Source organism: Rutilus rutilus (assembly GCF_951802725.1).
Source record: "Rutilus rutilus genome assembly, chromosome: 2".
In the NCBI taxonomy this organism is placed as follows: domain Eukaryota; kingdom Metazoa; phylum Chordata; class Actinopteri; order Cypriniformes; family Leuciscidae; genus Rutilus; species Rutilus rutilus.
This window is the reverse complement of record NC_140210.1, coordinates 59,471,580-59,486,679: the sequence shown is the minus strand read 5'-3', so window position 1 is coordinate 59,486,679 and position 15,100 is coordinate 59,471,580. Positions and strand designations below refer to the sequence as shown.

General features: G+C 41.0%; 1 protein-coding gene across 4 annotated transcripts in view; it reads left to right on the top strand.

The window, feature by feature from the left end:
* The window catches only part of txndc11 (thioredoxin domain containing 11), a 34,262-nt gene extending 19,618 nt beyond the window's left edge, over positions 1-14,644 (top strand). For all 4 annotated transcript variants that reach the window (XM_084402518.1, XM_084402519.1, XM_084402521.1 and 1 more), the window contains 3 exons: positions 13,762-13,874; positions 13,953-14,033; positions 14,114-14,644. In XM_084402518.1, the coding sequence (XP_084258644.1) occupies positions 13,762-13,874; positions 13,953-14,033; positions 14,114-14,315 (396 nt within the window). In that variant the 3' untranslated portion in view covers positions 14,316-14,644. The remainder of the gene's footprint in view (positions 1-13,761; positions 13,875-13,952; positions 14,034-14,113) is intronic.
* Positions 14,645-15,100: the final 456 nt, after the last annotated feature.

The following is a 15,100-nucleotide window of genomic DNA, read 5'->3' as shown; positions in this document are numbered from 1 at the left end:
TCCACACCAAGAACGATGACTATATTAGCGTCCACACCAAGAACGATGACTATATTAGCGTCCACACCAAGAACGATGACTATACTAGCGTTCACACCAAGAACGATGACTATATTAGCGTTCACACCAAGAACGACGACTATTATTAGCGTTCACACCAAGAACGACGACTATTATTAGCGTTCACACCAAGAACGATGACTATATGAGCGTTCACACCAACGATGACTATATTAGCGTCCACACCAAAAACGATGACTATTATTAGCGTCCACACCAAGAACGACGACTATATGAGCGTTCACACCAAGAACGATGACTATATTAGCGTCCACACCAAAAACGATGACTATTATTAGCGTTCACACTAGTGTTGTTTTTGGCAGCCTGTTTTAATTTTAGTTTTAGTCTAGTCTTTGTGTCAGGCTGTCATTTTAGTTTTTATTAGTTTTAGTCACATTCATACTCTTTTTAGTCTAGTCAAGTTTTAGTCGACGAAAACTGATGACATTTTAGTCTAGTTTTAGTCAATGAAAATTGTATTTTAGTCTCTTTTTAGTAATGCGATTCTATTTAACCCAGTCAATATAGAATTTCAAACAAGGCTATCTTATAGGCTATTTAGTAGGCCTATATTTAGGGCTGTGACGGTGGCAGGTTGTTTTTTTTTTTACCACCGCGGTAATGGACCAACTACCGGCGGTGGTTGGGGGTGTCACAAGTTAAGCTTGGTGACAGGACATGAATTACATGGACTTGATACACATGCACACATCACTATCTGATTGTGCCGGCATTTACCATCTTTTAAGATCAGAATGATGTTGTAATGTGTTTCCCCCATTTGGAATGAATCTGATATACGTTTTGTTTTCTGTTTAACTCAATGATTAATTTTCTTTAATAACTTCACAACCAGGTATAATTGCAATCAGAATTACCTTTTATTTCTTGAAAGAATTACCCCCAAAACTTTGTTTTGGCTGTTGGCCTACTGGTCTCATCCCATGCTGCACCATCAAACAGTCCGTTTGATTCAAACATGTTTTTGTAGCATTAGCATTGCCTAATTGGACTGAACCATTGGTAATTTTGTATGGGGGTGGGGGAATATCTGGTAAACAATTTTTCCCTTTTCATTTCCTTTTTTTTTGGTTTAGTGTGTTGGTGGTTAAGTACCCATGGGTTTACACAGTGTTATTTGTGAATATGTTTAGTGTTTTATTATTTTTATTTTTTTGGTGTATAATGTGTTGTATGTGTATTCCCTGCTTGTTCATTTGGAATAGGCTGAGGGTGGAGTTAGCCCTTATAAATAGGGAACTATAGAGACTATCAGGCAGTCTTGGTCTGTTTAAGGCTGGAGGTGTGATGCTGTTGCGAATTGGACCGAATTATTTGGTGTAGCCTTTTTGCACATTGTTGCAGTTTTTGTTTTGTCCTGTTTGTACCTTTCAATGTAAATATTATTATTTTTCTCTCATTATAATAAACCACCGTTTGGAGATCCACTGAACCTCTGCCCGCTTGTTCAAATTATTCTCCCTGACCACTGGGCTATCTCTTTCAATTTGGTGTCAGAAGTGGGATAACCCTGGTCATAAACAAGCTGGATTATTTTTGCTCATTGAGATGCCACCAAAGCTGAGGGGTCAGCCTGAGGAGGGCAATGAGCAAGATCTGGGACAAGGTGCAAGTGGAGGTTCGTCTGCTGCTGAAGTTACTTCATCTGGAGGAGAAGCAGCCATCACCAGTCTTTCTAAGATGTTCCAGAGCTTTATGGAATATCAGCGAGATCGTGATGACAGGCAAGAGAGAGAAACGGCCCGTCGGGAACAACAATACAAGGTCCTCCAGCATCAGGTCAGCCAGATACAGCTTGACTTTGAACACACCAGGGCTGGTGTGTCTACTTCGGGTAAATCAGCTCGAGTAATGGACCAAGAGCTACGTATGACAAGGCTGGAAGACAACGACGACATTGAGCAGTACCTCACAACCTTTGAACGACTCGCAGAAGTCGTAAAATGGCCAAAGGAGGACTGGGCTATACGCCTTATCCCGCTGTTGACTGGTAAAGCACGGGGTGCTTTTGTCTCTATGGATCCAATATTGACGCAGGATTATAATGCGGTCAAACAGGCAATCTTGTCAAAATATGAAATCAACTCTGAAACCTATAGACTGAGATTCCGAGGGCGTGAGACTCCAGTAGAGGAAACTCCCAGAGAACTTTATGTACGCCTCAAGGATCTGTTCTGCAAATGGGTAGAGTTTGACAGCTGCGACAAGGAGGACATTATGGAGACTTTGGTGTTAGAGCAATACTTGCGAGTGCTCTACCCGGAAATAAGGACTTGGGTCAAAGAAAGGAATCCCTTCACTGCTAAAGAAGCTGCTACACATGTGGAGGCCTACATTGCAGCACGAAAAGGCCCTGGCAACTATCGATATGCAGGCATGATACATCCTGGCAGGGGTAAGTCTGAAGGAACTGGGGCTGGTTTAAACTCTTATACCACTAGTCCAGCCAAGATCCTGAAGCCCATCCACAATAAGACTTATACTGCTAAGGCCCCACAAGGAGGACAACATTCTGACAGGACCGATGTTGTGTGTTTTAATTGTGGAGAACGTGGTCATACTAGCCCTTTTTGCCCCTTGAAAAAGCCCAAAACCACCAGTCTTTGTTGGGTGCCCCGTCCTAATCATTCCCCCACCCATGCCCACAACCCAGAGCCCACTATAACCGTCTTGCTTAATGGTAAACCACTCACTGCCCTAATAGACACAGGTTGCTCCCGTACGCTGGTACAGTCTCAGTACATCCCTAGAGATATGTGGAATGAGGAGGAAACCGTCTCCATTGTCTGTGTACATGGAGATAGAACAGAGTTACCCACAGCAGATGTATATATTGAAATACACAACCAGCCTTATCTGATGGGTGTGGGGGTAGCCACCAATCTCCCCTTCCCCATTTTGTTGGGTACTGATGTCCCTATTTTGTCAGATCTAGTGCAGAGCAGCACTTGGTGTGGGGTAGTTACAAGGGCCCAAACCCAGCATAAAAGGCAGGAGACAGAGATTAATGTTTTGAATGAGATGCCTTTTTCAACTGCTGACATAGAGGCAGAGCTTAAGCCCACTGATGAAGAGAGGTTAGCGAGGCGTAGGGAGGAGGTGAAGGGACTTATTGACAACGCTGACCATGTTGATCTAGATTTAGGGGAACCTGAACTAACCGAGTCTGATGTAACTATACCCAACAACTTAGCTGAGTTACAAAAGGAAGACCCCTCTCTGGTGGAGTTCTTTAAGCAAACTGAAAAGGGTTGTCTCTTGCATGGCCTGGGAGAAACCTATGTTCTCAAGGCGGGCCTTCTCTATAGGAAGAGTAGGGAGGAAGGAACTCAGTTGGTTGTACCTAAAGCATACAGGAAGGAGGTGCTTGAGCTCGGACATACGATTCCCTGGTCTGGTCATTTAGGTTTCATGAAGACCCTTATGAGAGTTTCTAAGAGGTTTTACTGGCCTAAGATGTATACTGAAGTGAAAGAGTACTGTAAGTCTTGCCCCGAGTGTCAGCTCACAACTAGTTATAAACCTCCCTATGCACCGCTGCACCCATTACCTGTCATTGATATGCCTTTTGAGCGTATTGGAGTAGATGTGATAGGTCCACTAGAAAGGAGCCAGTCAGGGAACAGGTTCATTCTTGTTATCTGTGGTTATGCCACTAGGTATCCCGAGGCTTATCCTCTCAGAGAAGTCACTGCTAAGCAGGTAGCAACTGCACTTCTCAGGTTCTTCACTCAAGTAGGCATACCTAAGGAGGTCCTAACAGATCAAGGACCAAATTTCATGAGTCGCACCCTACACCAGGTTTATCAACTCTTAGGAATTAAGAGAGTAAGAACTACCCCTTATCATCCTCAGACAGATGGCTTGGTTGAAAGGTTCAACAAAACTCTAAAAAATATGCTGAAAAAGTTTGTTTCAGAGACTGGAAAAGATTGGGACAAGTGGTTGCCATACCTGTTGTTTGCGTATCGGGAGGTACCCCAAGCATCAACAGGATTCTCTCCCTTTGAACTCCTCTATGCTCACCCAGTCAGAGGTCCTCTTGATGTTTTAAGAGAGTCCTGGGAAGCATCAGCAAAGCCAGGTCAAATAAACATTATTTCTTATGTCCTAAAGATGAGAGAACAGTTGGAGAAAACTACAGCTATGGCTCGAAAAAACCTTCTTCAGAACCAAGCACGTCAAAAGGAATGGTATGATCAAACAGCCAGAACCCGCAGCTTTGAAGAAGGAGATGAGGTGTTGTTACTTCTGCCTACTTCAGAAAACAAGCTACTGGCCAAGTGGCAGGGCCCTTACCGGGTCCAACGGAAGGTAGGCCCAGTCACTTATGAAGTTTACATTCCATCGAGAAGTAAGCCATTGCAGACATTTCATGTTAATCTACTGAAAAGATGGCATGTGCGACCTCCATCCTCTGTTTCTCCAACTAGCACCAGTGAATCAAGCCCAGAGAAAACCTTGTTCATTCGAGCAGTGGAGGACGAAGAGGAGGTAGAGGAACAATACTTCCCTCTTCCTCGCCAATCTGCTCAACTAGATTTGGGCCAACTGTCCGAACATGGGAAAAAGCAATTACTGGACCTGATACCACCGGGTCTATTCAAAGAGACACCTGGTCTGACCAAAATGGTATCACACCACATTACCCTGCACAATGCTAAACCCATTCGCCAACCTGTTTACAGAATACCAGAACGACTCTTGCCTGTCTTTAAAGAGGAGTTAGAATCCATGCAGAATCTGGGGGTCATAGAGCCATCTGCCAGTGAGTGGAGTAGTCCAGTCATCTTGGTGCCCAAGAAGGATGGCAGCCTTCGTTTCTGCTTGGACTTTCGGAAGGTAAACAGTGTCAGTAAATTTGACTCCTATCCCATGCCCAGGGTAGATGATCTTGTGGAACGACTGGGACGAGCTAAGTACATCAGCACCCTAGACCTGTGTAAAGGCTATTGGCAGGTTCCGTTGACCCCAGAGAGTCAGGAAGTGACAGCCTTCCGAACACCATTTGGGCACTTCCATTTCCGGGTATTGCCTTTTGGCATCCATGGGGCACCATCCACCTTTCAACGAATGATGGATCAGCTCCTACGAGGTACAGAAGGATATGGAGCGGCTTATCTAGATGACATTGTCGTCTATAGCAAGTCATGGGAAGAACATCTGCTTCATCTGAAAGATGTTCTAGGGAGGATTAAAAGTGCAGGACTCACCCTTCGCCCTGATAAGTGTTTTTTGGCCAAGCAAGAAACACAATATCTGGGATTCGTTCTGGGTCATGGAATGATTCGGCCTCAAGTCAGCAAAATTGAGGCTATTAAGTCTGCTGGAAGACCACAGACGAAGAAACAAGTGCGGTCCTTCCTTGGACTCAGTGGATGGTATAGACGGTTTATACCAAACTTTTCTGCACAAGCTGCTGCACTGACCAGTCTCACCAAAAAGGACAAACCAAACAAGGTGGTGTGGACTGATGAATGTGAACTTGCCTTTCAGGGCTTAAAAGACACTCTATGCAAGGAGCCAATACTGCAGAGTCCTGATTTTGAACAGGAGTTTACTGTGCAAACCGATGCTTCTGAGCACGGCATTGGAGCCGTTTTGTTACAGGGGCAGTCAGGACAATTAAGACCGGTGGCTTATATTAGTAGGAAGCTCCTTCCCCGTGAGTCTAGGTACTCTACGGTAGAGAAGGAGTGTTTGGCTATTAAATGGGCCCTGGACTCCCTACGTTATTATTTGCTGGGCCGAAAATTTAGACTGGAAACTGATCATCGGGCCCTGTCCTGGTTGGGGCAAATGAGAGACACTAATTCCAGGATTACAAGGTGGTTTTTAGCTATTCAACCATTTGATTTTGAAGTCCTTTATAGATCAGGCACCCAAAACTGTACTGCGGACTATCTTTCACGGACACCTCACGAGGTGTCTGGAGAAGGGGGGGAAAATGTCACAAGTTAAGCTTGGTGACAGGACATGAATTACATGGACTTGATACACATGCACACATCACTATCTGATTGTGCCGGCATTTACCATCTTTTAAGATCAGAATGATGTTGTAATGTGTTTCCCCCATTTGGAATGAATCTGATATACGTTTTGTTTTCTGTTTAACTCAATGATTAATTTTCTTTAATAACTTCACAACCAGGTATAATTGCAATCAGAATTACCTTTTATTTCTTGAAAGAATTACCCCCAAAACTTTGTTTTGGCTGTTGGCCTACTGGTCTCATCCCATGCTGCACCATCAAACAGTCCGTTTGATTCAAACATGTTTTTGTAGCATTAGCATTGCCTAATTGGACTGAACCATTGGTAATTTTGTATGGGGGTGGGGGAATATCTGGTAAACAATTTTTCCCTTTTCATTTCCTTTTTTTTTGGTTTAGTGTGTTGGTGGTTAAGTACCCATGGGTTTACACAGTGTTATTTGTGAATATGTTTAGTGTTTTATTATTTTTATTTTTTTGGTGTATAATGTGTTGTATGTGTATTCCCTGCTTGTTCATTTGGAATAGGCTGAGGGTGGAGTTAGCCCTTATAAATAGGGAACTATAGAGACTATCAGGCAGTCTTGGTCTGTTTAAGGCTGGAGGTGTGATGCTGTTGCGAATTGGACCGAATTATTTGGTGTAGCCTTTTTGCACATTGTTGCAGTTTTTGTTTTGTCCTGTTTGTACCTTTCAATGTAAATATTATTATTTTTCTCTCATTATAATAAACCACCGTTTGGAGATCCACTGAACCTCTGCCCGCTTGTTCAAATTATTCTCCCTGACCACTGGGCTATCTCTTACAGGGGGGTTATTTAAAAAAAAAAAAAACCTTGTTTTATATTTCCACACAAAGACGCGTGATATAGGCTACACTCTGCGCTTTGAGAGGGATGTGGGACACGAGCAGGAAAACACGAAGATATCGATCTCTTTATGATATCTTCGTGTTTTCTACTTGATGTAAATTGGTTTGAAGAGCGACTTTTATCCTCCACAAGGGCGAGATATTTAGGCTATGTTTGAGATTGCGCTGCCAGAGAAAGTGAAACTAAAAATCACCCGCACGTGTGAAACGCGCTTTACAGCTAAACTCGCGCCCTATGTCTAATATAACAAGCACTGTGTTAAAAAGAATTTGACATGCAACTACAAATGTAGGCTATCTGTCCTACAGCGTTTTTCTACTTTACCATGGTAAAGAATACGAATATAATAGGCCTAATTAAAAGCGAACCAAGAAACGTTTATAATAGGCTACCTTTAGAAAATGGGTGAATGAGACTGAAGATTTGGGAAAAGCTACAAGATATTCCATGCAGGGATGAGTCACTATTTTTTGATATTCGATTAGTTTATTTAATTATAGAATATTGAATAGGTTGTGCGATATTCTCTAAAATAAAATCTCCATGTTCTGGCGCTGATGCGACGTTCATGTAACCAGAGACGCTGCCAATAACATACAGCTTTCACAAAGAACCGGCAAAAGTAATGATTATGAATGTGTCAAATATATCAATGAGACATTTTAATAGAATAACTAATGGAGTAATATATTGTTAAATTCGCTGATAATCAGGTGACCAGATCGCAATCCAGAATTTAAAGCCGACAAAGCTATGGGTTCACGCACAACTCTCTCATTCGTCGTGACGTTATAACATTTCGTCTCGTCTCGTTTTGGTCAACGAAAATGAAGAGACATTTTAGCATAGTTTTTGTTTTTTAAACCACATTTAGTCTCGTTTTTATTCGTCAACGATATTGCATTATGCATGTATTTTAGTCATCGTCACATGACCATGCATTTACGTCTAGTCTCGTCTCGTTTTCGTCAGGTGATAACGGTTCGTTGACGACAATATTTCGTCATAATTTTCGTTGACGAAAGCAACACTAGTTCACACCAAGAACGATGACTACATGAGCGTCCACACCAAGAACGATGACTATATTAGCGTTCACACCAAAAACGATGACTATTATTAGCGTCCACACCAAGAACGATGACTACATGAGCGTCCACACCAAGAACGATGACTATATTAGCGTTCACACCAAGAACGATGACTACATGAGCGTCCACACCAAGAACGATGACTATATTAGCGTTCACACCAAAAACGATGACTATTATTAGCGTTCACACCAAGAACGATGACTATATGAGCGTTCACACCAAGAACGATGACTATATTAGCGTCCACACCAAAAACGATGACTATTATTAGCGTTCACACCAAGAACGATGACTATATGAGCGTTCACACCAAGAACGATGACTATATTAGCGTTCACACCAAAAACGATGACTATTATTAGCGTCCACACCAAGAACGATGACTACATGAGCGTCCACACCAAGAACGATGACCATATTAGCGTCCACACCAAGAACGATGACTATTATTAGCGTCCACACCAAGAACGATGACTATATTAGCGTCCACACCAAGAACGATGACTATATGAGCGTTCACACCAAGAACGATGACTATATTAGCGTTCACACCAAGAACGATGACTATATTAGCGTCCACACCAAGAACGATGACTATATTAGCGTCCACACCAAGAACGATGTCTATATTAGCGTTCACACCAAGAACGATGTCTATATTAGCGTTCACACCAAGAACGATGTCTATATTAGCGTTCACACCAAGAACGATGTCTATATCAGCGTCCACACCAAGAACGATGACTATTATTAGCGTTCACACCAAGAACGATGACTATATGAGCGTTCACACCAAGAACGATGTCTATATTAGCGTCCACACCAAGAACGATGACTATTATTAGCGTCCACACCAAGAACGATGACCATATTAGCGTCCACACCAAGAACGATGACTATTATTAGCGTCCACACCAAGAACGATGACTATATTAGCGTCCACACCAAGAACGATGACTATATGAGCGTTCACACCAAGAACGATGACTATATTAGCGTTCACACCAAGAACGATGACTATATTAGCGTCCACACCAAGAACGATGACTATATTAGCGTCCACACCAAGAACGATGTCTATATTAGCGTTCACACCAAGAACGATGTCTATATTAGCGTTCACACCAAGAACGATGTCTATATTAGCGTTCACACCAAGAACGATGTCTATATCAGCGTCCACACCAAGAACGATGACTATTATTAGCGTTCACACCAAGAACGATGACTATATGAGCGTTCACACCAAGAACGATGTCTATATTAGCGTCCACACCAAGAACGATGACTATTATTAGCGTTCACAGCAAGAACGATGTCTATATTAGCGTTCACACCAAGAACGATGACTATTATTAGCGTTCACACCAAGAACGATGACTATATTAGCGTCCACACCAAGAACGATGACTATTATTAGCGTTCACACCAAGAACGATGACTATTATTAGCGTTCACACCAAGAACGATGTCTATATTAGCTTCCACACCAAGAACGATGACTATATTAGCGTTCACACCAAGAACGATGATTATATTAGCGTCCACACCAAGAACGATGACTAAATGAGCGTTCACACCAAGAACGATGACTATATTAGCGTTCACACCAAGAACGATGACTATTATTAGCGTCCACACCAAGAACGATGACTATATTAGCGTTTACACCAAGAACGATGATTATATTAGCGTCCACACCAAGAACGATGACTAAATGAGCGTTCACACCAAGAACGATGACTATATTAGCGTTCACACCAAGAACGATGACTATATTAGCGTCCACACCAAGAACGATGACTATTATTAGCGTTCACACCAAGAACGATGACTATTATTAGCGTCCACACCAAGAACGATGACTATATGAGCGTTCACACCAAGAACGATGTCTATATTAGCGTTCACACCAAGAACGATGACTATTATTAGCGTTCACACCAAGAACGATGACTATATTAGCATCCACACCAAGAACGATGACTATATTAGCATCCACACCAAGAACGATGACTATATGAGCGTTCACACCAAGAACGATGACTATATTAGCGTCCACACCAAGAACGATGACTATATGAACGTCCACACCAAGAACGATGACTATATTAGCGTCCACACCAAGAACGACGACTATTATTAGCGTTCACATCAAGAACGACGACTATTATTAGCGTCCACACCAAGAACGACGACTATATTAGCGTCCACACCAAGAACGATGACTATATTAGCGTTCACACCAAGAACGATGACTATATTAGCGTTCACACCAAAAACGATGACTATTATTAGCGTCCACACCAAGAACGATGACTATATTAGCGTTCACACCAAGAACGATGTCTATATTAGCGTCCACACCAAGAACGATGACTACATGAGCGTTCACACCAAGAACGATGACTATTATTAGCGTCCACACCAAGAACGATGACTATATTAGCGTCCACACCAAGAACGATGACTATATTAGCGTCCACACCAAGAACGATGACTATATTAGCGTCCACACCAAGAACGATGACTACATGAGCGTTCACACCAAGAACGATGACTATTATTAGCGTCCACACCAAGAACGATGACTATATTAGCGTCCACACCAAGAACGATGACTATATTAGCGTCCACACCAAGAACGATGACTATTATTAGCATCCACACCAAGAACGATGACTACATGAGCGTAGGGTTGTAACGGTATACCGGTATGGCGGTTTATCACGATATTAACATTTACGATTATCATATCGTGAACATTCGCTTATCCACGGTTTTGGAAAAAAAATTACACCAGATCTCTCCTGCACATATGCAACTTCTTTCCACTCCACCCATACCCTACAATGGAGAAAATGTCTGAGACAGAGGCTGCGAATTCTAATCTCTATCCCCCGTCGAAAAAAAAAAAGTTAAAATCTGCACTGTGGAAATACTTCGAGTATCCGAAAAACAAATGCGGGGTTTTCCTTGAAGATGGATATCCAGTTGTGTTCAGAAATATGGACGAAGACTGGCTGCAAAAGGAGGAAATACGTCGAACATGATCCCCCATATTCGCGAACACCATCCCTCCATGCAGATAAAGCTCCATTTATAACTTAAGGCCCATATTATTTCCGTGTTGCAGAGGGAATTTACAATATAACGCAGATTTCACGTAAAATGCGCAATTTGATAGATGGATAAATAAATCTTAAATATAGCTGTGCAGTAAATCAAATCACTATATTAGTGTCTATTAATATACAGCGCAAAAAAAACTATATACTGTAAATCTATATTCTGCTTGTTCTGCGTGTCTGTGTGAATGAGCAGCGTCGTTTTGCCTAGTACACACTCAAGTGTGTGTGACGCTCATGGTGTTTAATGCGTATGTCGTCTCACTCACTAAATGAGGACGTGAACACATGAATATATCCAGTGCTGCTGAGAGAACTAAATGAGCATTTCATAATTTTTTTATCAAAGAATCATCGTCAAATACACTCAGACTGAAACTCATAGGAGTTTAGAACAACTTGTCAAAATAAAAGTTTGGTTTAGCTTAAAGAAATATATTACTATTGTACAATAGAATGTAGCCAACTTACAGTTATAACAACAATAATAATAAAGTTTATTTAAACATTATTTCAGACATTTTTATATAAGAAAGAATATTTTTCTATATTTACAATATAGCCTGTGTTTTAATTTAGTAAACCTCTGATGTGCAGATCTGCAGACAAACAAAAGTTGTTACATTTCATCTGATTGCATTTTCAATAATATATTTGTATTAAATCATAGAATCCAGACAAATTATAACAGACAACCCAGAATTTCTGAGGAAATAGAATACATTTCATAAGAATCTTATAATTATCTTAAATAATAATTGATAAATTAAGAATAAAAATAAGTTAAGGTTTTAATTCAATAGATTAGACATGTTTGTTCAAATGGGAGATGTGCAGCTTTATTTTTTCAAAAGGTAGACTCATACTTTCATTTAAGGGTCATTGTAGATGATGATTATTATAATAATAAGGGACTGTTCGTTTTTTATTTAAAGGGACAATGTGTAGGAATTTCTCCCATCTAGTGGTGAAACTGTATTTTGCATTCAAACGAATAATGCTCTCCAGCGCCTCACTTTTTCAAATGCGCGTTGCATCTACGGTAGCCGTTATGTACCAAAAAGCTATGACAGGATGTCTAATAATAGCACTTCGAGTTTTCCTTCGGGTGAACAGGTTTGTTATTTAAAACAAACTGAAACTTGAAACAACGAAAAAAAGAATGTTACAGTATAAATTACTGACTGTGAAAAACATTAACTATGGTAATTAGTAGTAATGCCTTCTTTACTCGTTATATTTTTTGAAATACGTGCATTGTTAGATATCATCATCATCATCAGAGCCTTCTCTAACGTTACTACTCAATAGCTGCTATTCATCAAAGAGCCTGTTTAACTTTTAACTATAAATGTTCTACTGTCTATAATAAAGTACACAACCAAACAATGAAAAAAAAGCTTGTAATTAAGACCGTAACATTGACTTACCTGTCGAGAAGAAAGCGGGCAACTTCAGCGTCTCTTTTGAAAGCTTTCTCCTGCATTAGCGATCCCGACATTAACCCTTGTTTTTGTAATCTCCGGTCATGTTTCCTTTTACGGTCTATTTTGGACTTTTTCGATGACGAGGACTCCTTATCCTGTGACTCATATGTATGTATGAATGAACGGTGTATAAATAACCGTGCAGTGCATCCTTTTAAACTTGCCGCGGCAGTGACAAGCGCCTCTCAGGACTCTCGAGGATTAGTCTGATCATTGGCATAGGTATTTGTACACCATTGAGGGCATATTTATTAATAAAAATATTAATTTTAGATAATAAAATACCTAAAAAGCTACACATAGTCCCTTTAAGGGGCCACCGGAGGAGTTTTGAGATCTGTTGTCAAAAAAGACATGACCCTCCCTTCGCCAGCAATAAATTGTTCTATGACCCTCCAAAATGATTGTGAAAAAAGGCATGACCCTCCGCGATAATTTATTGATTAGCCTACTTCTGTACTGGTTTGCGCTTGGCAAAGATGTTCAGATAGCCATTGTTTTTTTGTTTTGTTTTTTAAACCATGCTCGTGCTTTAAAGCTTTGCTGGGTAAACATTTCATTGGCGTTCTGTTCTGACATGATGCACTTTTTCCTGAGCGCGTACTGAAGTGCGCGTGCACTGTCAAACAGTGCCAAACTGGATTTTTGTTGGGTCAGACCCATCTGATATCGAAGGGGGGCTGATAACGCAAGATCAACATGGAGCTGAATGGAAAAAAATAGCACCAAACAAGCCAGTTTGAAATGCTGCTGTTTTCATGATTATAAAAGTTGGGTGACCCTCCCCCTAGACTAAAAAAAGTTGGATGACCCTCCCATCAACAAAGAATAAAAAGACATGACCCTCCCCTATTTTCCTCCGGTGGCCCCTTCCATAAATACCGAACGGTCCCTAATGATTGTTTAATACCGCATACAGTGAAACCGTGATATTTTCTGAGACGATTATCATACCGTGAAAATCTCATACCGTTACAACCCTACATGAGCGTTCACACCAAGAACGATGACTATTATTATTAGCGTCCACACCAAGAACGATGACTATATTAGCGTTCACACGACAGGCAATAACTGTGATCTTCTCTCTGTCTCATCAGGACGTGCTGCTGTTGTATTATTCGACCTGGTGTGGCTTTTGCTCGCTTCTCAATCACGTGTTTCTTCAACTGGCCCGTCTCTTCCGGGGAAACAGCGCCCTCACGGTGGCCAGGTGTGGAACTGCACCTGCAAACACTTCACATTAGTCATGATAATCATGTTCGTTTATTACTGTTCTTGTTGTTTTCAGAGTGAATGTTGGTCGTAATGATCTGCCCTGGGAGTTTATGGTGGATCATCTGCCCTCCGTGCTGCTCTTCCCCCGACACAGGTTCAAAAACCCCATCATAAAGTGTAAAACTCTTTTCCGTACAGTGTAAATATTCTCACACACGTTACTGTCTCCTGCAGGAAGCAGATGAGTGTCAAGTTTCCAGAAAACACACCCATGACGGTTCCCAACCTGCTGCGGTTCGTTCTGCAGCACACTAGCCACGCTCCCTGGGAGGAGTCAGACAGTGGGGCGGAGTCAGCGTCCCTGCTGGGGGCGGAGCTTCATAGACTGCTGCGGGAAGTGTCAGGAAGACATGAAGGGAAGTGCGAAGCTTCCTGATGAGTGACAGACCGAGATCATGGCAGAATCTCACAAAACCGCTCAAGAACACGTCCAGCTCATATTTCATGTTCTGGTGATTAATAATGATTGTCATTACAGACATGAGCGATCAATGAAGATGTTCTTCTGATTCTCAGCAGCACATTTGGACTTTATGAGGGTTTAAAGAGAAATAGTTAAAAAAAAAGAAGTATTTCTGTTGGTTTTGCTGAAATTGTCTATTTTTTCATGATCACTTAAGTATGGCTCCTGGTGCAGTATTCAGGGATTTCTTGATTGTTCTCAGACTTGAAGGGTTAAATTAAAGTTTATGGTGTTAAATGTGATCATCACTGACTGTTTTTTTTTATCATTTGGTTTCTCTCTACATTTGTGTTAATTGTACTTGATCACTAAAGTCAATTTATTATCAGTTAATTAACATGCAAATAAATTACTTTCTATTTAAAGATATTTAATGATAAATGAAATTTTATGATATTTACATTTTATGCATGGTTTAAAAAATATTAAATTTAACAATAAAACGTAAAATGCTAATGTAAGGTCTTGGTAGGCTAATAAGGAAACAAAACCAGAACAAGGTTCAAGTTTAGTTTAGGTTTTAAAAAGCTGTAATAATTTAAATTAGTTTTTTTTTTTTTATTCAGCTACAAATACTGTTATCCATTATAACAATCAGGCCCTAAAAAAGCTAATATTATCGTTAATATTTTATGAATAAAAGTATATTTTGGATGTGCGCGAGATTCTCCCTCGTCAATCACGCAGCGCGCGCAGTG